This window comes from Perca fluviatilis, chromosome 15 (assembly GCF_010015445.1).
Source record: "Perca fluviatilis chromosome 15, GENO_Pfluv_1.0, whole genome shotgun sequence".
In the NCBI taxonomy this organism is placed as follows: Eukaryota; Metazoa; Chordata; class Actinopteri; order Perciformes; family Percidae; genus Perca; species Perca fluviatilis.
Genome location: NC_053126.1, coordinates 4,248,004 through 4,272,834, shown reverse-complemented (window position 1 = coordinate 4,272,834; position 24,831 = coordinate 4,248,004). Strand labels below are relative to the sequence as shown.

General features: G+C 40.8%; 1 protein-coding gene across 5 annotated transcripts in view; it reads left to right on the top strand.

Annotated features, from left to right (window-relative positions):
* LOC120574358 (myosin-10) overlaps positions 1 to 24,831 on the top strand; it is an 87,827-nt gene that overhangs the window by 30,825 nt on the left and 32,171 nt on the right. For 3 of the 5 annotated variants that reach the window (XM_039824648.1, XM_039824647.1, XM_039824651.1), the window contains 12 exons: positions 12,072 to 12,099; positions 15,085 to 15,187; positions 16,708 to 16,737; positions 19,456 to 19,548; positions 20,751 to 20,814; positions 21,319 to 21,417; positions 22,543 to 22,686; positions 22,821 to 22,916; positions 23,548 to 23,666; positions 23,881 to 24,033; positions 24,276 to 24,449; positions 24,530 to 24,703. In XM_039824648.1, coding sequence (XP_039680582.1) covers positions 12,072 to 12,099; positions 15,085 to 15,187; positions 16,708 to 16,737; positions 19,456 to 19,548; positions 20,751 to 20,814; positions 21,319 to 21,417; positions 22,543 to 22,686; positions 22,821 to 22,916; positions 23,548 to 23,666; positions 23,881 to 24,033; positions 24,276 to 24,449; positions 24,530 to 24,703 — 1,277 coding nt within the window. The remainder of the gene's footprint in view (positions 1 to 12,071; positions 12,100 to 15,084; positions 15,188 to 16,707; positions 16,738 to 19,455; positions 19,549 to 20,750; positions 20,815 to 21,318; positions 21,418 to 22,542; positions 22,687 to 22,820; positions 22,917 to 23,547; positions 23,667 to 23,880; positions 24,034 to 24,275; positions 24,450 to 24,529; positions 24,704 to 24,831) is intronic. The other 2 variants (XM_039824650.1, XM_039824652.1) reach the window with 1 other exon arrangement.

The window sequence follows — 24,831 nt, the reverse complement described above, 5'->3', positions numbered from 1 at the left end:
AACATCTTGTGATAAGATTCCCCCTCGTTTGTTCAAGCAGCAGTTACAACTTATATTAACTTTTATAGCAGGGATGCACCAAATCCAGGATTTGGCTTCGGATTCAGCCAAATATTGGGCTTTTTGACAGGGTTCGGTTTCTGCCAAACCTTAGAATTTTTTTCCACTGAACCGAACCCTACGCTTTCACTACGCTGGTTGACATAATGACGCCGCCGTTGATTACAGGAAGGTGTTTACGTAGGTGGAGCGTTCAATGCAGCAGGCTGTGAGAAAGTGGAAATGGAACTCGTGAGCAGAAAAAGTTGTTGTTTGGCAGTACTTTCAGTCAAAAGAAGGCCATTCAAGTCCAGCTACATGTTCAATTTGCAATGGCGATTGGTCTGGTGGTGGCGAGGACCCTAAACTATACACAACATGGCCGCTGTTACAACATTTGGTATGAAACATCCGAAAGAATACGAGTTGCGCATGAAGGAATCTCCAGACAGCAGCCAGAATGCAGCAACTTCAGGTACGGCAAAGGAACGACAGTCACTGTTTACTACTTTACTGTCTTCATGGGCTGAGGATGGGAGGAGGATTCGGCAGAATCTTAACCAGTGGATTCGGTATTCGACCGAACCCCAAAAATCTGGATTCGGTGCATCCCTAGTTTATAGTGACGTCTCCCTCTAGTCCCCGTAGTATTTATGACAGGAGCAAAGCAGGAGACCAGGGTTTGTGTCCCGTCTAAAATTAAAAGTAAATGGCAAGTTGTTGTTTTTTAATTTACGAAACAAACTGAGCTACCTTACGTTCAGCGTCATGTGCCCTGACTGGAAGTAAAGTACCGTCTGATTTTAATCCAAACCACAATGTTTTTTTTGTTTTTTTTAACTTAACAAAGTAGTTGGGTCTTTATCTAAATTTTCAAAACATTTTCAGATGTACTTTATAAGGTACAAATACATAACAAACAACAAAGGTACACATACAAATCAAATCATGTTCATCGCTAAATTGAGTGCATCCTTCCTAGCCTTAAGCATAACCAGGCCTGCCCCATTCATTCTGGCAACAGCTAGCTCCACAGATAGAATCTCCATTAACCAAAAAACCCACTGTTGAATGGAAAAGAGCTTGTGGTGGCAGCCAAGTCAGCCAATGATGAACTGTTCTGTATGCAATGCATTTTGTTTTTGGACTTGATTTGCAAATGAATGATAAAAAGTGAAAAAAAACTAAACAAACAAAAAGGAGCCGCTACATTCTCTGGTTTAGCTTTGAGGACAGAAAACGCTCCTGTGGGTCGTATTAGCAGTGTAGGAATAAATGACCTATATCGCCATATGGTTTGGAGGACTTGTTGCCTGTGACTGTCAGTGAGATTTTGGTATCCACCCATTTGTTCATGCGCTGATGGTGTGAAAATGCGGCGTCTCACCTGCATAGTCGACATTGTTGCTTTTGACATTTTTGTTAGTGATTGGCACAAAGGGAGGCTGTATGTTTGATGGTAGATGATGAAACACATACGCTAATAACCATAAGAACAGACATAATCTCCACATTTTGACCTTACCACACCTGCCCCTCATTTCCTCTTAATGTCACTTCTGTCAGCCTGCTGAAAACAACGCCTGTTCCACACCCAAGAGGCCCCAGTGCTGGTAGGGAGGGAAACCAGGGGCATCCGAATTCCAGCACGCACACACACACACACACACACACACACACACACACACACACGCACACACACACACACACACAGACAGACTGGTACACACATATGGCCAGTCAGCTCAGTGTGGCTGTCTGCCCTTCTGTTCGTAGGCTCATGGATGCCTATGAATGCTTAACTGGCAGCTGGATCAACAGCGTTACAGTAACTAATGCAGTTGAGCTGTTTAGTCACTCAGCGGTGGCAAATGGCCTTATGTACAGAAAAGAAGTGAAAAGAGTTTGATCTATGAGCAAAAAATATGTTGTTTTCCTCAGCTGATATCAGAAATAAACCTTTACAATATCTTCTATGGCTCTAAACCACTGTTCAGACAGAATGCAAGGTGAATTTTAGACGTGATGTGATTCCATACAAAGTGAACGGAAAGACAAGATTAGACATACGCTTTGGGCAGAGCATACTGAGGCACAGACACAATTGAGTGAATTGAAAAATGCTTCAGATTGAGCAAAAAATTCAAATAGCTGGGCTATAATTCTCTTCAAATATAATGTCCCAAACTGAGCTGCTACACAAACTGAAATACTTGACAATGTAGGAGTCATTAGGGTCTTTTGAAAGATGTTGTTTTGTTTCATTATGGGAATTGCAGGATTTTTTGGAAAGTAAGGATATCTCAATCTCTGCTGCTAATAGAGTTTGACCAATCTGTTTTTATTCTGTCTCTTGTAAATCCTCCAACTTAATGGTAGCTCTATACGAAACTGGAGTACCCCTTCAACAATGAACTACATAGCTACTTTTTGATAGTTCTTTATTCACGCAAGAATTATGTCACATGTTGCTTTACACTTAAGATTTCTTCAAAGCTATAAATAGGTCACTTAAAGTTCCCAAGTGCTGTTAATACAAAGAAGTGGCTCCTGATACTTTAATGTCTGTCTTCTCCTTTACTTTGATGAAGTGACTGTTAGTATTACCTTAATCACTATTAGAAGGATTTATTGCTTCGAAGTCTGTTCATCTTATCAAAACGGCCGTTGGAGGATGTAAGGTATTACTCTTCTTCAGCCCTCTACTTAAGTGTGTTTAATTTGCGTCTTATCGTAATTGTCCGGAAGCTTCGAGGTGACAGTTAAACACTGCAGGTTACCCACAGACCAGAACACTTCCCAGATCACGCTGACTGTTTGCTACTTCCACTGTCTGGGAATGTGAATGAGCTCTGCCTCACACACACACACACACACACACACACACACACACACACACACACACACACTTAGAGCTTTGTTCCTCTGGTTTTAAGTAGCTCTGGATTGTGTCCTCTGCTCTAGGCCTTTATGAGTAAGCAGGCCACCATTTTTATATTACTTGCACTAATACAGTCACCATATTCTACTGTGACGAGGGAGTTGTGCGATTGTGTGTGGGTTTGTGGGTGAACCTCACCACTTATAGCAGTAGTTAATGAGAGAGCAGCTCGCTGGCTATCACTCAGGATTTCTTATTGTGTGAAGTGGTTTCCATGGCGCTAGAATTTCTCACTGTGTGCAGTTGCGTTTTACGACTTCTTTTTACGAAGCAAATTGTTAGAGCTTGAGCCCCAATGTGGAAAAAATGTGTCACATCCAGCTTCAAAGACACTTAAGGTTGAAAGTCATGTTTTCAAGCCAACTTCCATTTTTAACAGTTTTTCTTTTTTAATGGCAGCATGCTCCTAATCCGAAAGTTCTGTTTTTTGGTTTCTTTAATCTGCAAAAAACTTGTGTGTGTAGGAACATGAATTGGTCAGTGAGTTCCTCTATTCATAATCAAGTCTGCAGAGGAGGAGGGGCAACAGCTGGTGTTAACAATTCCTTTTAGTTATCTTTGCCAATATTATCACGAGCATGAGATGAATGAGAATACGTGTGAATTTAATCATGGATTGTTTGACAGCTGTCTGATCCACATGCACAAAGTTTACATTGAAACAACAGTTTTCAACAATTTGGAGTGCAATTTGTGGGTTAGACTTTGGGTTGAACTGCATTGAACTGGAGCCATAATGTTGAGGACCATTGACAATAAATGGATGTAATTTTGATCCTTGGAGCTAAGAATGTTTTTGTACACGGTCTGGTTTCAGCAGGGGATGAGGACAATGTTTTCGGTGGTTGAGGTTAGGAATCCTTAAACCTTTTTAAGCCAGTGGAGCCTAAATGAGACATTTTGATCCACACTGAGACTCACTTAAAACCAGGAAAACAATAAATTACTGCTACGCCTCTACACTAGAAATCACTTGTAGTTAACATATTTTCTGATAATGTTTTACAGCAGTGCTTTAGATTGTTTAAAGTGCTCATATTATGCTCATTTCCAGGTTCATAATTGTATTTAGAGGTTGTACCAGAATAGATTTATGTGGTTTAATTTTCAAAAAACACCATATTCTTGTTGTACTGCACATTGCTGCAGCTCCTCTTTTCACTCTGTGTGTTGAGCTCTCTGTTTTAGCTACTGAGTGAGACATCTCACTTCTGTTCCATCTTTGTTGGGAGTCGCACATGCTCAGTAGCTAGGTAAGGACTACTAGCCAGTCAGAAGCAGAGTATGAGGGTGTGCCCTGACAGTACCTAGGTAAGGACTACTAGCCAGTCAGAAGCAGAGTATGAGAGCGTGCCCTGACAGTACCTAGGTAAGGACTACTAGCCAGTCAGAAGCAGAGTATGAGGGCGTGCCCTGACAGTACCTAGGTAAGGACTACTAGCCAGTCAGAAGCAGAGTATGAGGGCGTGCCCTGACAGTACCTAGGTAAGGACTACTAGCCAGTCAGAAGCAGAGTATGAGGGTGCAACCTAGCGCTAGGCTAAGAGCATATATACCGCGCGTTGCAAAGTGACCACGTCTGTCTCTGAAGTAAAGGCTGGACTACAGTAGAGCTGTTTGGAGCAGTTGGTGAACAGTGTTTTCTGTTGGAGATGGTAAGTCCCTTTGGGGGGGGACTTTGGGCTTTTTCACTTTGTAAACATATAACATGCACAAAAAGATATATAACACAATAAAGGAAAGGGAAAAAGCCAAAAAGCATAATATGAGCACTTTAAAGATCCCATATTGTAAATAGGGGTGGGAATCACAGGGTGCCTCACGATACATTATACATAGCTCACAATACCGACAATATCACGATACAGCAATTCTGCGATACTCAATATATTGCTAGACAATCCTATAACGATACATCACAATATCAGTCTAACAGTGAATACAAAATGCCCGTGAAAAGGTTAAGTGCAGGTTTTCTCTCTTTATTCACTGTTCTTTATTCTCTTTATTCAAGTCCTTACTGTTAGAAAACAGCACAATTCTGCAGCAAGTTTTTCAGTCTGTAAGTTAAAATGACACAACTATAGAGCAACTATGGGTCCAGACTTCCCTCTTAAATGTGGCTGGGGCATCTGTTATTTTCCTCAAACTGCTGTCCTGTCGAAAACCTCATCTTGTTAACTTCTGTTCAAGTTTTCCTCATTCGTGTGTTATTTTATTTATTAAAATATCGATATTTGGCGCCAGCTTATCGATTGTATCACAACAATATATTGCCTTATCGATATTTTGTCCCAGCCTTAATTTTAAAAAGTGAGATTTCATAAAGGTCGAGGTGCTATCTACAGTAAGTACTGTGAAAGTATCAAAACGCTCAATCCACAGAGAAATGCACACAGCCCGTATTCAAAAACCGTTCCTTTAAACGAGCCGTCAGGACTTTTGTACAGTTGTGATGTCACAGCTATACTATATATAAGTAGAAAGTGACGCTACAGTGAGTTTATAGTCATTACCCGGCTGCAATGGTGATGCAGAGACACAGAGAGCACAGATGCAGAAGAACCGGAAACGCTGACCAATCAGAGCAGAGTTTGCTTTTTCAGTAGGGGGGCTTATAGAGACAGGTGCTAAAATGGGGCGTTTCAGACAGAGGGTGAATACATGTATATTCAGACAGACAGTATGAGAATAATAAAGTGTTTTTTGAACATTAAAGCATGTAAACATGTTCTAGTAGAAACCCCAAACGCAGGTATGAACCTAAAAATGAGCATGTAAGGGTACCATCTCTTTGCCTCTTGTTTATCAAAATCACCTTATTTTCTAAGAAAGGGGAACTCCATATTAGGAAGGTGTGAGAAGAGGTTAAAGTAGATTACATGAATGTGTATGAAAACAGAACAATAGTCTGAGTTACAGTCAGGAGAGGGATACTAAGGCTGTACAAGGTTAAATGAGGTCGATAATAGGGGGTTATTGTAACGACTGGGGCTTTTGTGGAGACGGCGCGAGAGGGGGATTGCTCTGGAATGTGAAGAATGAGGTTTTTTTAATCCTTGTGAGGGATAAATTATTAGTAGCAAAGGAAACCCTGCTGTGCAAGACAGGCCCGTCTCCTAACATGGGAGTCTGAAGTGAGATCGAGTATGTGAGTTTTGGTTTTGTGCGCCCATGAGACACACTGTGTGCAGGTGAATTGATTGGAGTGCAAAATAGTCGAAGAAGTGCACACAATTTCATAACTTTGTAAACTAATTAATGAATGCAGTGCACAAATCATTTCAATGTGTTTTTCAGCCTGGCTTGGATGATCGCTTATATTTTCAAATCGTCCAATCGTGGTTACTCGAGATCGCCAGTCTGACAGGCTGGCTACATTGAACACGTAATTGGACATTTCTAAATGAACATTAGGGCGCAGATTCTAGATATTATTTTTATAACATTTTAGCTCTGACAGTAAGTTAGTTAAAATTCCTTTAATATCAGCGTAGGAAAAAAAACAACCCCCGCTCATCCCTAATATCATCGATGTACGATCTCATCAAACCAATCGTCACAAGCCTACAGCCTTTTAAGATATTTTTTATGGCTTTTTCCTTTATTAGATCAGCGGCAGAGAGACAGGAAATGGGAGAGAGAGAGAGAGAGAGAGAGAGAGAAAGAGGATGACATGTAGCAAATTGCTTTGGGTCGTATTTGAACCCGGGTTGCTGCGAAGGACTATGCCTACATGTATGCTCTACTGAGTGAGCAAAAGGTCGCACCCAGTCTTTTTGATTTGATTTGACATGATAAGTCACATTGGCAACAAGCTTGGGCTGTCACTGAAGAGCTAGACATGTTTTTAGAACTACTTGCTCTCTATCTTGAACATGAAGTAGAAGTGAAGTATTTCACCCTTCAATGAACTGTGGGACCAATACTTAATGGTCTGAAAGCTGCCTTTTCCTGTGCTGTCTTTAACATTTGTATTTAGCTTGTATCCAAACAGACAGAGCCGTGGTCTAACCTAAAACTTGATGAATGAATGGGCCAACTTGTTTCCCACTCACATTAACATTAGCTAAATGATCGACTGTGAGTTGCTGTGGAGGAAATAAAAGTGTAGCAAAAAAGTTCTGACGAGCCAATTGAATTAAAAACATCTGTTGGTGTGGAAAAGTGATTTTGTGTCCAGTAAAGTTCCACTCTGTAGTGGTCTGAGTAATCTGGCTTTTCACCGTTCACGGGGAGAAAAGGGAAATGAGAGCAACAGTTTGAAAGGGGAAACACAAAGGGGGTAAAGATTTAGTGAGGCAGTAATGAGCTACTGGAAGGGAAGAGCATGCTCAGTTTGATTGGTCCACCACGCCTAGCCAGCATGGCATCCTGGGTAAATATGGCCCAGCATTTAGTTGCTGTGGTGATCTAGGAAGCAGCAGCTGCCAAGAGGACCAAGGTGGGAGTACCGACCTGATAAATGCCCGCACTCGCTCACCCACTCAAACAGCACAGGTCACATTAGACGGTGGAAAGGGAATTTTATGAAACATATCCATCACAAAATGTTTAACAACACAGCAAGACGATATAGAATGTAATTAAAGGTTAAACAAGGAACATATGAGATTACAAGATCTGCAAATGTCTGATATCAGTGGGATTGGGTTCTACTTGATGGATCAGTATGTGTTTATTGTAGGGGTGGCAATCACCAGAGGCCTCACGATACAATCTCATCACGATACTTATGTCACGGTACGATATCATCACGATACTTATGTCACGATACGATATCATCACGTTACTTATGTCACGGTACGATATCATCACAATACGATATCGTCACAATACTTATGTCACGATACGATATCATCACAATACTTATGTCACGATACGATATCATCACGATACTTATGTCACAGTACGATATCATCACGATACTTATGTCACGATATGATATCATCACGATACTTATGTCACGATATGATATCATCCCAATACTTATGTCACAATACGATCTCATCCTGATACTTATGTCACGATACAATATCATCACGATACTTATGTCAAGGTACGATATCATCACGATACTTATGTCACAATACGATATTATTGCGATTTTAAACATATTGCAATATTCTGCGATATATTGCAATGTATTACCTTTTTTCCAACTTCAAATTTTTCCCAATTTTAAATGATATCCCCAAAGGAAAATTTTGTCAACATCTATTTCATCTAAAAAGATACATTGTTTGTTCATCTTACTTCAATTTAATTGCTGCAAAAAGGGATTGTCATATTGTCATATATCATAAAAGATCGATACTTGGCGTCTTTGTATCCATACAGTATTGCCACGAAAAATATCGTGATACTATGCTGTCTCGATTTTTTCCACCCACCCCTAGTTTATTGAAAGAGCACATTTTTAGAAAACGTCCCTTTTGGTTCTGGCAAGTGAAGCCAGTATCTACTTTATGTTGTGTGACCTTAAAGAAGAATCACACCTTAAAGAGGACGGTAAATTAAAGGAATGATTGCCTATCAGGGAAGAACTCAGGGGTGTTAGATGTGGAGGTGGTGGATGTCCACAGAGGAATATAAGGTCAAATGAAAAGTAGAAAGAGGGCATCACAGGTAAGCGGGGGAAACGGATGCAGAGAATTAAGGGAGAGTAGTTTTAATGGATGTCCAAAGGGGCATGTGTGTGTGGGGGTGGGGGTGTGGGGGGGGGGGGGGGGGGTGTGTGTGTGTGTGTGTGTGTGTGTGTGTGTGTGTGTGTGTGGGGGGGGGGGGGGGGGGGGGGGGGGGGGGGGGGGGGGGTTTTTTTTTTTTTTTTTTTCCCCCCAGGGAGGGAGGGGGGTGTCCACCAAAAAAAAAACAAACACCCCAAACACCTCCCAGAAAACCAGGGGGGTCTTTTTTTTTTTTAAAGTTAGGGCTGGGCAATATGACAATATATATCATTGAAACGGTATAAAAATGTCTATTGTATCTGATCCTTAAACGTTATGTTCATTTTGCACTCCAGTTTTTAATAACTGAGAAAATAAAAGTATTTAATTCACACAGGACTATACACAAATAGGCTTTACCTTGTGGTTACTTCATATAGAATATGTATTTATTGAATTACCATATACCGTGGTATACGTCGTTATCGAGATATGAATGACCTATATCAGGATTGTATAGGATAGGCAAAATAAGCCTTGGGCTTTAGCCTATTCCTTTTTCGGTCATTGATTGTGTGAGTTATATCGTGTGAAATGGATCGGTTTAATAATAGTGTTTTTGTCATTGCATATTCACATGAATTTTGATGCTTTGTTCATTATATTGTAAACCAAAATAAACTATTTATAAACTCGTAAACTTAAGATTTTGGCTACATAACGCAGCACTACGTACGAGGACATTTGCCAATCTGCCATTTCATATCGTATTTACAAAACTAAAATATGATTTGACCATTTCATTACTAATCTCTTCCAGACATTTAAATTCAAAACAAACTACTTGTTTAATTAAAGGAATATAAAAGGCGCATTTTAAAGATGACGATATGTATCGATATTTTCACTTTGTATCGATAGTATTGGATCGTGAGGCTTGAATCACTATATATCGACCCAAATCGATATATCGTTACAGCCCTAGTGATCAGATCGACAGGGTCAGCTGAGGTCATCTTATCTCTCAAAGTCTTCTTCAGAATGATAAGCAGGCACAGGAATATCTTTACGACATGTGGAAGGCTGTACTACCTGAACTTCCTTTTGTTGTTGTAGTTTTTGCCTGTAAAGCCATGGTATCTATTACTGCTCACGCTGCCACAACTCCAAACAGATGACATCTGCTGCAGCCAGAGGGACAAAGCCTGTGCAGCAGACTGTCACATGGTGTTTATTAAGGCACTAGAGCAACACTTGAGGTAACTGTATGGATATTTGGACTGATTGCAGTTGGTGGTGGTGGGGGACTTGGAAGGCCCACAGTCGCACTTTAAATACAAATTACAAAATCACAATTTGGTACAGATTCTTTTTCCATTATTCATTGCAGATTGCAGTCAAGAGCTAATTTCAGAAGCATGAGGTCACACATGCAAACTGGTTCTATCTTTAATCATGCAGGGCTGAAGAGATGTTGCTCAGACGCTGTTCAGTGTTTGTGTATTTCGTTTTGTTTTCATACTCATGGTAGGTTACGCAGCGTTGCGTGCCTCAGGCCGGCGAGGCTGGAGCAGCGCAAGGTCTTGTGAAAACCCACATCAGGTGGATATGATGAGCTTCAGGTTTATGCAGATGTGTTGCTGTGAAACACTGACAGGAAGAGTAATCAAACTTTGGCCCGTGTTTGTTAGGCCACCCTCCCATCATCAAGGGAGATGGAGCCAGTTAAATCGAGCAGCTCGTTCATCATTTCCACTATCGCAGCAACTCTCATCCAACACAAGTGTGCAGACATTTTATTTCTGCACACTTGTGTTCGAGCGTGTCTGCATTTTATTTGCATTCATTATTTGGATGAGAAAACAACATTTTAATGACACAAGGTCTCCAGATAAACACACACACACACACACACACAAACAAAATAATTTTTGTCATGCTTAAGTGCAGGAACAAAATGTCTTTCTTAAAAGATAACACTGTAAAGACTTTGTGAAAACTGACCCACATCAACAAGGTGGGAGTTTGTGGGTTATACTGGTAGGAGGCAAATGTATTATTCTGTGGCACATCCCACGGCCCCACAGTTCAACTCTTCACATCTACAGTGGATGGCTATTAGAGAGTCCACTAATATGAACCATTAGAGGTTCTAGATAATAATGGTCTTTTGCTGAACTGGCTTTATTCAAACATAATGAAAGAAGAGAGCAAGGAGAACTACATAGGGGAGTCTTTGAACAACACAAGGAAACATTTAACACAGACACAGTTTAATATGGAACCGCATAATATGCTCCCGTTCCTCAACAATTAGTCTACTGGAAATTTCTTGGACCCAGAAATGTTGTTTCCTATGAACTTTTTTTGTGATTGAAATATCATCTTCAGGCCTCGTGGATGAAATAAAGCTTGGTCGCTAAAAGTTGCATTTTGGGCAATTTGAGTAATTAGCATAATACACTAGTTAATGGTAGAGACTGCAGGTGAATAGGGTAAAACAAATTAACACAATTGTATGTTTAATGGTTTTTAGTGTTGCTGTGTTGTCTGTTTAATTTAAGTGATTGTGGTGTCATGGTTGCATTTTAATGTTGAAGAGAAGCCAAAGACAAATACCACTAAAGTGGACAATAAAATCTAGTCTTATCTGAAAGCGATTTTTTCTTAACTACACCGTGGGTTGCCCCTGGTACCGGAAGCTCTTGTGTTCAAAAGGATACAAGAAATTGCAATTTCATGCAAGCATAAAGAGATGTCACCCATGTGTGACATGTATGCTGTTTACCAGTGGTATATTAAATTAGGACATGCTCTGATTGTGACAGTTTCTGTTTGCTGATAAACGTGTCAGTACGCTCTGGGTTCTGGTTTTTGTAGTTCTTTGTAGTGTGCAGCAGGGCCTTCAAAGTTGAGAGGTCACACACTTCAGTGGCCATAAGCTAATTCTGTCATCTGGTCTTCCGTCTGAATTCCTCGGTGATGAAAGGTGTTAGAGCTTTGGTTACTAGTCTAGGTGTCAGTTTATGGCCATTACACAGCACGGCTTGGCGGGTAGTCTGGATGAAGGAGGCTGAGTAATGAGCTATTGGCTGTTAAATGTATTCTTGACACACACACTCCCACACACACATACACACTGGATTCATGTGACTTTGGTGTCCACGGAGGAATATTTCGTGTTAGTGTTTCCCATTATTCAGTTGTGTGTTCCCTTAGGAGTGAACCAACCGTACAGTTCTGTATTTGCATGTTGATGCCCTGCACTGCACCAAGAAAAAGAACTGGCTAAGTTGCATTGCATTTGAGTGTTATAATCCAGCAGCTTGACCACAAAATGCCGTCTTTGTAATTATTGTAATTTGTAATAAAGGGTAAAACCAAAAGAAATGCGCTGACTGTGTTTTTCTGTTTTCTCGGAACAGATCGTGAGGACCAATCAATCCTTTGCACGTAAGTACCGCAACTCTTAACTCTCTATTAATGCTCCTCCTCTCCTCTCCAGAGGTCACTTCTCTGTTGGGACAGATGATCTGTTCGTTAGGGTGGTTCTGGCAATAAAGCAGCTTAATGGGCTGGAAAATGAAATGGTCTTAAGATGAAGATTGTACAAGCTGCACCTTAAGAGGGTTATCTTATATTACCTTCTATAAAGACAAGGTCTCACTTCTTGTCCTCAAAGTAGGATATACATTACAGTGAAGAAGAGTAAAAATAAGCATTGCGGTTTAATATTTCATACAGTACAATGAGAGCACTTTATACGGATCATCACCTCTGTATTGCCTAGTTTCCAGGTTATTTTTTCTCTGTGAAGTAACCCTTTCCCCTTCTTCATCCCTGTTCCTCTCCCCCTGAGTCAGTTGGCCAGCTCCCATCACCCTGCTGTTTTATTTAAGGACTGGTTTCAAATAGCTTTTTTGTGGATGCTGGGTTGTGCAGCAGCTCTATCCAGCACTGGGGGAGTTATGAGTGCGGTTTGGGGCCCTGACTTCATCTTCTTTGGCAGAGAGTAATTAAGTGGCACACTCTTTGAATGTGGCTTGCGTTGATGCTGCCAATGACAGAGACAAGCGCTGTTGCATAATCTGTCCTAAATTCAGAAAACGACACCCCCTGTTGGTGACAGTGGAGCCATTTTAGCAGTGTTACCCACTGTTTAATAAGTAGGGTCGACTGCATCAACTTGCGACAACCGCTTTTCCACTTAACCACTTGTATGCTACTCGAGTTAAAATGCCACAAGCATATTTAGCATAGCTTAGAATTATAGACGGTCTTCTTAATGTAGTTATGTGGTTTAGCAGTGATGTGTTCAAAATAACATTTGCAGACCTGTGTTTTGTGTGAACGCCCAGTTCCAGGTATTTACTGTACTTATGTTTGTAGTTTGTAATAGTTGTGTATGAAGTATCAAAAATAATATGAACCTGTGTGAAGTATCCTGTGTCATACACAGGATTTAAGGGTGAAGGAAGTCACTGTAGTCAGTCGGTGCCACAATATGCAACCAAGGGCTAAAATGCTAACAAAATGCCTGTTGCTGGGAAAAAACATTAGATTTAAGCATGTCAAAGGATTATTTTAGCACCAGGGAGGACGTCAGCTGTTAATAAGCTAGTTATGTGTTAGCAAGCTAAGGTGCTTGCAAACAAAATACTGCATAGCTTTCTGATTTATCCGTATTCTAGTATTACCCTTAGAATGCTTTAGCTTAACTTACAGAAATATAGTTAGCCTAAAACTGACATACAGTATGTGATGACAAAAGTCAGTGCACAGACACATAAAGCTGAACGTAGATGTGTAATTTACTTGACCTATGCTATGTGTGAAAGTCAGCTAATGGTCTTTTCCATGAGAAATATTCCAACACTATAAAACTATGAAGACATCAAGCCAAACTTAGATGTGTAACTTACTTGACCTACATATATTCTATGCCTGCATCCTGTGTTTGAGGACTCGCCCATCGACTGCAGTGGTCTGTGTGCAGTAGAGTTAATAGCCAGCTAGACTAAAGCCACCGGTATGTAGCTAGATGTAGTGTTGCTGGCCTGGTTCCGATGTTGGCTCTGATGGACTCTTGTTGCTGACTGTGGGAGCTGTGGATGGCTCTGCCTGAACAGAGCTATCATTACAGACGGCTCAAAAGCAGAGCTTGGAAACTTCGGAGACCCACCAAACCACAGGGTTCTCCAGTAAAACAGACGGGCGAATGGATGGATTTAGGAAACAACAACATATAGCTTGATGGTTGTCCACACTCTCTACCTCTCTCCTCATTTTCTCTTTGTTTATTCTGTCCTTGGCTTCATTCAATCACTCTTGACCACCATAATGACTAGTTATTTTGGTTAGGGTTTTATTGTTTTTTGTCTCTACCTTGCTAAATTGTGGACAACTTACACGGATTATTTCCTGTAATGTGGCTATGCCTCACAACCATAGACTGTAATAATATTGGATGAAGCTTCGGGTCTGAAAAGTGATACAATTTAATTTTTAGCAGGGGGTGACTTCACTGGCTTCTATAGAAGTCTATGGGAAAATTACCCCACTTTTGATTTATTACCTCAATAAACATTTTCATAATTAGTTTAGGGTCTCAATTGCTAGTTTCAAGTCTTCTTCAATACAGCATGATCTACATTTAGTAAATTATTTATCCCATTCATTTTAAAATAGACGATAAAGCAGGGGATGCTTTAGGACCTGTCAATCAGGACAGAGGCTTAGCAATGCTAACTATGGCACTGTGTACATTAAAATAGACCTGAAGTTGTTTTGGGGCACTGTTTTCGTCTTGTCTTTGAACTCTGTCTCTGAACTTTGACCCTTTCACTGTGTGTTTTCACTTCAAAGTTAATTGGAACATTTTGGTCACCTAAAAATGTCTTGTTCAGCGTTCGGTAGCACCTTGCCAAATAAGGTTAGCAATCTAGCACTAGCTGGTAACTTAAGGGAAAGTCTGCTGATTTTCTGTACTGCCGACTGCCGTACATGCAGATGAATGGCAGCAGTACCCGGAGGTCTGCGTTCACCGGCCGGTAAATCTCCACTGGATGACTTGCTTCATAAAGCTTTGAAAATCGTCAACTTTCCCTCTTTAGCGGTTAGATTAGCGCCATTAAAACCATACGCAACACTAGCATGGCTGCGTCATCCTCCCCAGTTCCACCCTCTTGTCAAAAATCGTCACATCCGGTTTCAAAAAACCGAAATGGCGACCGCCATATTGCCAAACTCGTGGCTTCAAAACCAATGGGTGACATCACTGTTGCTGCGTCTATGCTCACAACTAAATGCCTGTAATTTATGATTTGAAGTGAAAACAAAGTGTGCTTCTTTTCCCTCATTCATTTTTTTATTTACTCACACTTGCTCCCTCTGTCTGTCCATGCGTATATCCATGCTGTGTCTCCCCTTTGTTTTCAGAGGTGAATCAGGAGCTGGCAAGACCGAGAACACGAAGAAGGTCATCCAGTACCTGGCCCACGTTGCCTCGTCACACAAAGGACGCAAAGACCACAACATTCCTGTGAGAGCCCCACTGCCCACACTTTTCCCTCTCCTCTCCTCTCCTCTCCTCTCCTCTCCTCCCTCTCCTCTCCTCTCCTCTCCCCCTCTCCTCTCCTCTCCTCTCCTCTCCTCTCCCCTTATCCTCCTTTCTCATATCTGTCTGTTAAATATAAAGCCAGCAGCCGATTAGGTTAGTGTAGCAGAAAGACTGCAAGCCTTGCTCTGTCCAACAGTAAAATATCCACCTACCAGCACCTCTAAAGCTCAGTAATTAACATGTTATATGTCATTTCTTTATACAATACTAGGGCTAAAGGATTTGGGGAAAAAATGTAATTGTGATTCGATTTGTTATTCTTAAAAAAAAAAATAGCTTAAGTTCAATTTTCACCGTGTAACAGATAAAACATGTCATGGAGCATTATAACATGAAACACCGTCAAAACTGCTCTGTATTCTTTTGCAGGGATGAGAACATACAGTAGATATGAATTGCCAGTAATACATGTTTTTAAACATTAAAAAGGCAAACACAGAACATTTATTACAAAAGTTAAAGTTATAATAATAATTATAAAAAACTTCCAATAAAAAATATCAGTACTTTCCTGTAAACTGATATTTCTGATATGCCTCAGTTCAATAGCAGCATCTACACATTGCATCTTCTACGATCACGTTAAATAAAGTTATCCACTGAAAATGGGACATTTCTGTAAACGATCTGTGATATGTAACATTATTCCAGCATTTATCTTATGAAAAGAAATCAGTAAATCTAATAATAAAAAGAGGAATAAAATATGTCAAACCAAATGTTATACCAAACAATCAACTAAATATCACACATTCGATTAATCGCAGTCTTCACGATTAACTAATTGCATCCTTTCAAAATAGCAGTTGCGATTTTAAAAACGATTAATCGTTCAGCCCTATACGATACAAATAAAACAACAAATTGACATTTTTCACACTTCTGTGTGAAAAATTCTTGCACAGATTAAATGAACACGATTTAACGTGTTCATTAGTGAGCTATAGAGAAGCCGGCAGTGGCAGGTGGATTTCGTTTCCTTTGGACAGAGCCAGGCTAGCTGTTTCCCCCTGTTTCCAGTCATGGTGCTAAGCTAAGCTAACCTGCTGCTGGCTGTAGCTTCAGATTTACTGTACAGACACGAGAGTGGTATCGATCTTCTTACGGTATGTCACTCTCAGCCAGAAAGCGATAAGTATATTTCAAACTATAACATTTTTGAACTGTAATTTGTTAATGTGTTCTAGTCAAAATTAAAGTGCATAGCTTAGTTTTATATTATATTCTGCTGATAAGGTGTGTGTATTAATCCACAGCTAATCTAATAGATTTTAATTTAGCCTGACTGGTCGCTCCTCCTGCTTCATGTCATCTATTGCCATTCTGTGAGAGTGTAACCAACGCTGGGCCTAGTGTGTACTGGTGTTCTGTTTCCTGTGGCTTGTGTCTGACATAAGCACTTCAGGTTTTAACACTTGCATTTGTTTATCCATAACAAACAGCCCGAATCTCCCAAAGCATTCAAGCTCCAGGCAAGTGTAACTCCCGCTTTCTCAAAAAAAAAAAAAAAAATGTGTGTGTGGTCCGTTTTGAGTGTTTGCGTGAATGTGCATGTCCTTCTTCTCTAAATCTCGGCCGCTTCCATAATGATGTTGACGGACTAATCTAAGCTTCTCTCTTCATGAGGTATGTGTTTGTGCTGGCTCAGTCTTCTCACATAATTATTAGAAGCCCACTGAATCTGCCAATAAACCATCAGGCTCATGATGCTGAAACACTGTGTTTTGTCAGTTGGTTTCGGGTTTATTAGAACAGTTGGAAATAGAGGTGTTTTATTAGAAACACATGTCAGTCAAATCCAAAAGAATAGGTCATTAAAACTGTTGACATGAAGTGCCTATCGAGCATTTCCTGACTCTTTGTACGTCCATCAGCCTTCTGTTTCTGGGATTTATACATGGTGTTTAGGAGGAGCACATGAACTGTGAAATCAGACCACAGCCACACTAAATTATACTTTATATACATTTTAGTGAAGTGCCTATATGAAGTCTATTTGAAGATATCAAAGATGATGAAACATGATGGCAGTTAATCAAATCTTTCATATGTTCATGCATGTTTTCCATTGGTGATGTACTTTAGATGCATGTGTGTAGTAAATGATCCTTCCTTGGATTGTGGTGGCACCTGGATAGCGGCTGCGCCTGCTGCCGTTGTCCTGCTCGACGGCCACTGCTTCTACTATTATTTTTATTATTAGTTGTAGTTCTATTATCTTTACTGTTATTATTATTGCCACTGTACATCATGCCATTCCATTATACCCACTGCTATAATAATTATGAGTAATATTCTACAATGTTTTCCAGGAAGTATCACAAATGAGACTGCTAACACATTACTGAACTGCATCTTCTGTCTCTTGTTCTCTCTATAAAACTTGATATTTTCTGGCTCACCTCTTCTCAGATTATTGATTTATCCCGCAGCTATTTTTCTTTTTCCCCTAAACCAAATCCTGATGTTTCTGTGTCCTCTCTAAATTAAATAACTAAAGAAGCAGAGTCTTGGCTGCAACCTATAACCTGCAGCTTTGAGCACAGCACACACAATCCGAGTGAATGCTAGTTTAATGTGCTTTGTTTCAGTAGCCGTAACTCAGGGCCTCAGTGCTCCCCTGCCAGAGTATACGATCCACACTCACCACCTTAATGCTGCTTTCCTTCTGCGTTGCATTACGGCTGCCTCTGAGCAGAGGCCAGAGGAATGTAGAACGAGGGATCGAGGTAGCGCGAAGATAAGTTGGAGGAGAGAGGTTTGGAAAGGGGGGAGATGAAGTAGTGGAGAAGAGGTAAAGCAGAGCCAGAGGGGAAAGAGACCTTCGTATTTCTCGCAGTGAGAAAGACAAATGGGAATGCCTGTTTATTCTTTAGTTACACAGGGACGTATGCACTGGTTTCTGTGTTGTTCTATGTCATTCAGAGCCTGAAATATAAAGATAAAGGAAGAAAATGAGGAGGAGGATAGTTACTTCTTATTTCCCTCAGTAAAACCTGACGCCCACGAGAGATGGGTTTTACTGGAGCTTTCCTGCAGTCAGGTATCAACACATTCAGACTTTCTATGTAGACCTCTAGCAGAGTGAGAATCAGGGCCAGATGTACTAACTTTTGCGCCCACTTCAGGCGTATTTGTTTCGCAACCTGCACCTAAAAGCATGGCGAGGTATGTACAAACAGGCCGCACTGAGGTAAAAGCGCAGGATTTTTGCCACAAGGATCACACTTTTTCAGTTGAGTGAACACGAAATCATCAAGTGTTACAGATTAAGCAGCCATGCAATATTACAGTTACTGGAAGAAATCAAAGATGACATTGAATCTCTGAGTCAGCATTCACATTCCATTCCAGCAGTTAGTATAGGGAATATCGCAGTCTGCACTCAGCCGTATCATAGCACAAGTACTTAACGCTTTGCTACAGCGCAATTTACGGTATAGTATAGTAGGGCTTTAGGTATTGCCATTTTTAAGCTGTTTTATAGCATCTGCCAGCCACTCTGTTCCCTCTGGGCAGTCAGAGTCCAGTATCCTGGAGTCAGTTCAAGACAAGACCTGATGTGCTGTAGGGGCTATTTCTGTCCTGCCACTGCCCTGGTTAGAGGAGATTGTGTCATGTGTAGGGGAAGTGGAGGTTACTGGAGCTGTAGGGAACCGCCTATCTACCCAGGTTTTAAGATTTGGGAGGAAGCCATCATTGCCATCATGGTGGTAAAGTCTTCGGATATATAGGGTATATCATCACAACCAAAGGAATGCGCAGGCCGGAAGAAGGCTCTCACTCATCGCCAAGAACTAACCATTCACTATAGGGCATGTGTCGAAACACACTCGCTGTATCGCCTTTGTGGTTTCACGAGTTTCTGTCAAACTGTTTGGATGTCTTGGCACATGACATTTTGTTCCCCTGACAAAAATCACATTGTGCTGCAGTCGACTAAAGTAAAGCCAACAGAGCCTTGATAAATTGCTGACTTTCCCTAAGATTGGTTTAGCATATTAACGTGGCTCCAATTTTTCTCTTGCTGCTCTTTTGCGAAGAATTGGTTTTGTCTCACCAGCTTGTGTATGTTTTGGCAGGCACAGAAATACGTGATAAATAGTGATAAAAAGATTAATTACGTGGTGCCAGACATAAGAAATGTTTGACAGCGATTTGGCTTCTTACCGCTCTGTCTTTCTCCACAGGGTGAGCTGGAACGCCAGCTCCTGCAAGCCAACCCCATCCTCGAATCTTTTGGCAATGCCAAGACAGTGAAAAATGACAATTCGTCTCGCTTTGTGAGTTCACGGTTCCTGTTTAAATGATCATTTGTTTGATTTAAACATATGTACAGATAGTATCCAGAAGGGAAACAGATTTACTCCACACTGACTGGCAGTGAAGTTTACATTTGCATTAACAGACACGTACAAAGACATTTGTACATAATCTAATCCCAAACCCTCCTGCTCCATGTCATCCAATGCCATTCTGCCAACATTTCTTTCTGGGCTTTTTAAATGTCATGGTTTCTGCGGTTACTTGAAATCCTTTGTTCCATTGGTCCTTTAAAAGTTTGTAGATTTGAGGGGGAAACAATCAAGTTTTTGAAAATAGACATTCATAATAGACATAGGTCATTGAAAGTGTCTGAATTTGTACTTTTTTTTTGCAAGAATAGAAATCTTTTAATTTCTGTTTCACTTAACGTTAGTGAAAATGCTATATATTATTTTGCTGTGCTAAGAGTCTGCCGTCACTGTAACACTGTTCACACATTCAAGCCTCTCTTTTTTTAAGGTTGTCTGTGATCTTCGTTAAAGCCTGATTGTTCTCAGACTTTGATCCGTGTCTCAAACTATGCCGTGTTGAATTTGAGGGAATTGGGCCTGGAAAGTCCTCGAATTTGATGTACCCTGTAATTTAAATATGTAACTTTAGAATATTTGATAAAAATAATTTTCTTTCTAAGTCCTGGTTCTGTAACGCCATACTGTTCGGAATAATCTAGTATTTTAAAGTGGACTGATGCTGCACTTTTAATATATATATTTTATCTCGGATCTTGTAGTGATGAGTTACAGGAATTACAGCAATTGTCGCTCTAAGCATTTTAAAAGTTTGCATGACTAAAGTAAACCATGTGGCCCGAGTTAACCACCCTGGTGTTCAGTCCTCATGAATCACTGGCTGTCTCAGATGAGAAGCAATGAAGCAGAGTGGACAGATGGGCACACACATTCATACACACTTAGGTACACACATTCATTCACTGTCAGGAAACCACAGACATGCCTGAGATTCTTTCTGACCTGTAGACCTGGCTTTTCCTAATATGGGCATTTTGTTACACCACTGTGTCATCTGCAAGAATCCACAAAGTGGTATTTAGAATGCGACGGTGTCTAAAGAGAGAAGAAATATATGACAGATACACACACACAGTACAGTACACATCAACATCATATACTCTTTTTAACGTGCATCTTGTTTCCTACAGGGGAAGTTCATCAGGATCAACTTTGACGTCACAGGATACATTGTTGGGGCCAATATTGAAACTTGTATCCTTATTCGTGGGACGCGCTGAAGGAGCAGACGCTCAAATGATTGTTTTTAACACAACAAAGGAAGCTAAAAGACAGGGTACACATTGAGTTTAGATCTGAGAGCAGTGGTTAGGCTGTACGACTCACCACAGCTTATGCTCACCACAAGAATGTCAATCGGCGTTCAGCTTATTCTCCAGACAGAGCTAGAGGGGACCAAGCTCTAAAGAAACCACGTTTTTTACTGCTATTCCTCATTTTCATTCAAGTTTATTTATGCATCGTGATGAAAATAATGGGTACAACTCCGCAGGATAATACTTCTTTGTTGCAACACTTTGTTGCAAGATTTGATTCCCCCGGATTCTTCTCTTGAGGAACCTGATGTTCTTCAAGAGCAGAAATTCTGCAACAATGTGGTCTTTTTTTCTAATATTTACTACTAGTGAAAGATCAGTTTTTTTTTGTTTTTTTTTCATGTTGTAATTTTCTTGCCCAGTCCTTAACCTTTGCTCTCAGACCTTCTGGAGAAGTCGAGGGCCATCAGACAGGCCAAAGATGAGAGGACCTTCCACATTTTCTACCGCCTGCTGGCAGGGGCAGGAGAGCATCTCCGGAGTGAGTGTCTGACAACTGCTATAAGGACAAACAAAAGTATCTTAGCAATGACAGTTACGTTTATATGTTTGTGCCAGTTTGCTTCAGGCGAGGAACAGACCCAAAGAAAGCTGGTTTGAATTAGCACCGGCCAGCTATTGTTTTTCCCTCGTTAACTTTTAATTTAGCTTGTTAGTACATTGTTTCATGATGATGCAGAACGTGTTTCTTTTATTACCTAGTGGATTTCAGTTCTTTGATCTCTCCCTCACTTATCTGCTTACTCACTAGAGCAGAGGTGCCCAAATTCTTTCATATGAAGGGACAAAATGTATCTGGATGGAAGGCCATGGGCCAAAAATAAATGTTGATGTTGAAGAATTCCATAATTCATGTAATTCATCGTAGATAAAACATATGTATTTCATTCACAGGGAGGTTTACAAAACTCAGATTAATCACTTTTTACCCCCACAAAATGTATGTTTTGTAGTCATTAGGATTTTACAACACTGTCAAAATAAGAGGAAAATAAGCATGAGCATGTCAAATGCCATAGTGGGCCAAAACAAAGGGAGCACGGGCCAAATTTGGCCAGTGGGCCTCAAATTTGGCGGCCTTGCTCTAGAGTCTAGATTGAATTGTTGTGTTGAACATGTAACACATACTTCGCTGTAATGTTTCATCAAACAATCACTTAGATTGTTACTTTTGCCAAATTTTTACACAAATGGAGCATAGCGTAAATTCTGGCAGGTCACGGAGTCAAGCTCGGCTATTATCTCAGCTCATAGCTGACAGTTCATAAGACAGCACACCAGCTGATGGCTTGGCTGATTCCCTCTTTTTATTCGATTTCCAAATGGCGCGCTCCATTTAAACTGCTTTTTTTTTTTAAACTGCTTTTCCATCATGTGGATGCGCCAACAGTTTTGTTGCCATTACTTGACATTACTTAGAATTCCTCATGTGGACGACATAAACTATGCACTATAGCTTTAACAAACAGCTAGTATCCTAACATGCAGCACTGTACATTAACTGGGAAAAACATGCATCTTTAAACTAAAGCATATAAAGAAGGCTGGTTAAAAGTAGCGTTAAAATACTCAAGAGTGAACTTCTTTCTTTCCTTTCCTTCTCCAGCGGACCTGCTGCTCGAAGGCTTTAGCAACTACCGTTTCCTGTCGAATGGTAACATTACCATCCCTGGCCAGCAGGACAAAGATAATTTCCAAGAGACTCTGGATGCCATGCGCATCATGAGCTTCTCCCATGACGAGATTGTCTGTGAGTAGTACTTCCAGATGTGCCCTGAAACACAGTACTTTCTTATGCTCCTTCTCTTTCTATACTTACATTCCTTTGTCCCCCCCCCCTCCCCCCTCCTGGGGATCACTAAAATATTATCTTATCCTTGCCAGGCATGCTAAAGGTGGTCTCGGCAGTGCTGCAGTTTGGCAACATCGTCTTTAAGAAAGAGAGAAACACGGATCAGGCCTCCATGCCGGAGAACACAGGTAAACATCCAACATCCAGTCAAAGTACAACAATGTACACACACCCTTCCTCACTCGTGTCAGTCATGATTCATGAATCCAGGAAATGAGGTGACTGTGACGTTTCAGTTTCCACCACAACAGGTGTTGGAAACAGACCATCATTTCCACATATATACACACTGGCACCATTTTCTCGTTCACTGTGAGCACATGCTTTATTAGCAACATGATTACACTGAAGATAGATTGTGTGTCTCTTTATATTGGATTGCTTGTAATGTTTGGATCATGTCAACACCATCACGTGTTCCTGCAGTCTGGACTATACTCTAGTCACATACCTTGAATTAATATATAAAATAGTTAGTTGTATTAAATCTGCTGTCTTGGGGTCAGACCAGACCCATGAGAACTCACTTAAACAAAGCCCCTGACCCATTTTTGCGGTCTCAACTCAGACAGGAAATGCAGAATTTAGGTCATATATCCTGGATTGATAAGCCGTGTTTGATTGTGTGATTGTTTATTTGAGCACCAAACTTAAATCAGATTCTGAAGATAATAAAAAACACAAATATTTATAAATTTTTTTTATAAAATCTGAAATACCAAGCAATATGTTACATGCTTCCTCACTTTTTACTCCCAGTGGCGCAGAAGCTCTGCCACCTGCTTGGAATGAACGTAATGGAGTTCACCAGAGCCATCCTCACCCCGAGGATCAAAGTGGGGCGGGACTACGTACAGAAGGCACAGACCAAAGAACAGGTAAGGTGCCATCTAACTCTATCAATGAGGATGTTTGCATTCCATTTTTATCCATTTTTTAGCTGTGAATAAGTGAAAAAACATCAAACGTTTGTTTAAAGTTTAATTCTAGTCTATATCTGCGCTATCGGAGATATATACTGTGTATATATATATATTATATTGGATTAATTTGATTAATTAATTAGATCACCCTGTTTTTTTTTTCACCCAGGCTGACTTTGCTGTTGAAGCCCTGGCCAAGGCAACATATGAGCGGCTGTTCCGTTGGCTGGTCCACCGCATCAACAAGGCCCTGGACAGGACCAAACGCCAGGGTGCATCTTTCATCGGCATCCTGGATATCGCTGGCTTTGAGATCTTTGAGGTGCTGATTGTGGTGCTTTACTAACAAACTCATTTCCACAAAACACAAACTACCTTCTTGACATTTTGTTCCTTTACATGTGGATTAAGCTTAATCCAAAGATCCAGGTTGTCTGATCATGTGAAGTGTTTTATTGGTTTAATCAAAGTCATCTAAAGAAAAACAATCACCTTTACACAATGATCAGAAAGAAAACATGTCACCATAGCTAGAACGAACTTCTGCTTTACGCTCCCTTTCAGCTGAACTCATTCGAGCAGCTGTGTATCAACTACACCAATGAGAAGCTGCAGCAGCTCTTCAACCACACCATGTTCATCCTGGAGCAGGAGGAGTACCAGAGGGAGGGCATCGAGTGGAGCTTCATCGACTTCGGCCTGGACCTGCAGCCCTGCATCGACCTCATCGAGCGGCCGGTCAGTGTTCTCCATCTATGTGTGTGACTTTATTCATATGCCTATGAATACGTGTGTTCAAACGAATTCTGTCTTCTCAGACCAACCCCCCTGGTATCCTCGCTCTGCTGGATGAGGAGTGCTGGTTTCCCAAGGCCACCGACAAGACCTTTATAGACAAGGTGCTCCAGGAGCAGGGCACCCACACCAAGTTCCAGAAGCCGCGTCAGCTCAAGGACAAAGCCGACTTCTGCATCATTCACTACGCAGGAAAGGTATGTACTGTATTTCAGGCCCATAAAGACATTCTGACTGCTCTGCTGGGAATGGTAGCTGGTTGGACCTACTACCAAAGTATAGGGTTGGGTACCACCGGTATCTACCGGAACGAATGACAACGCAG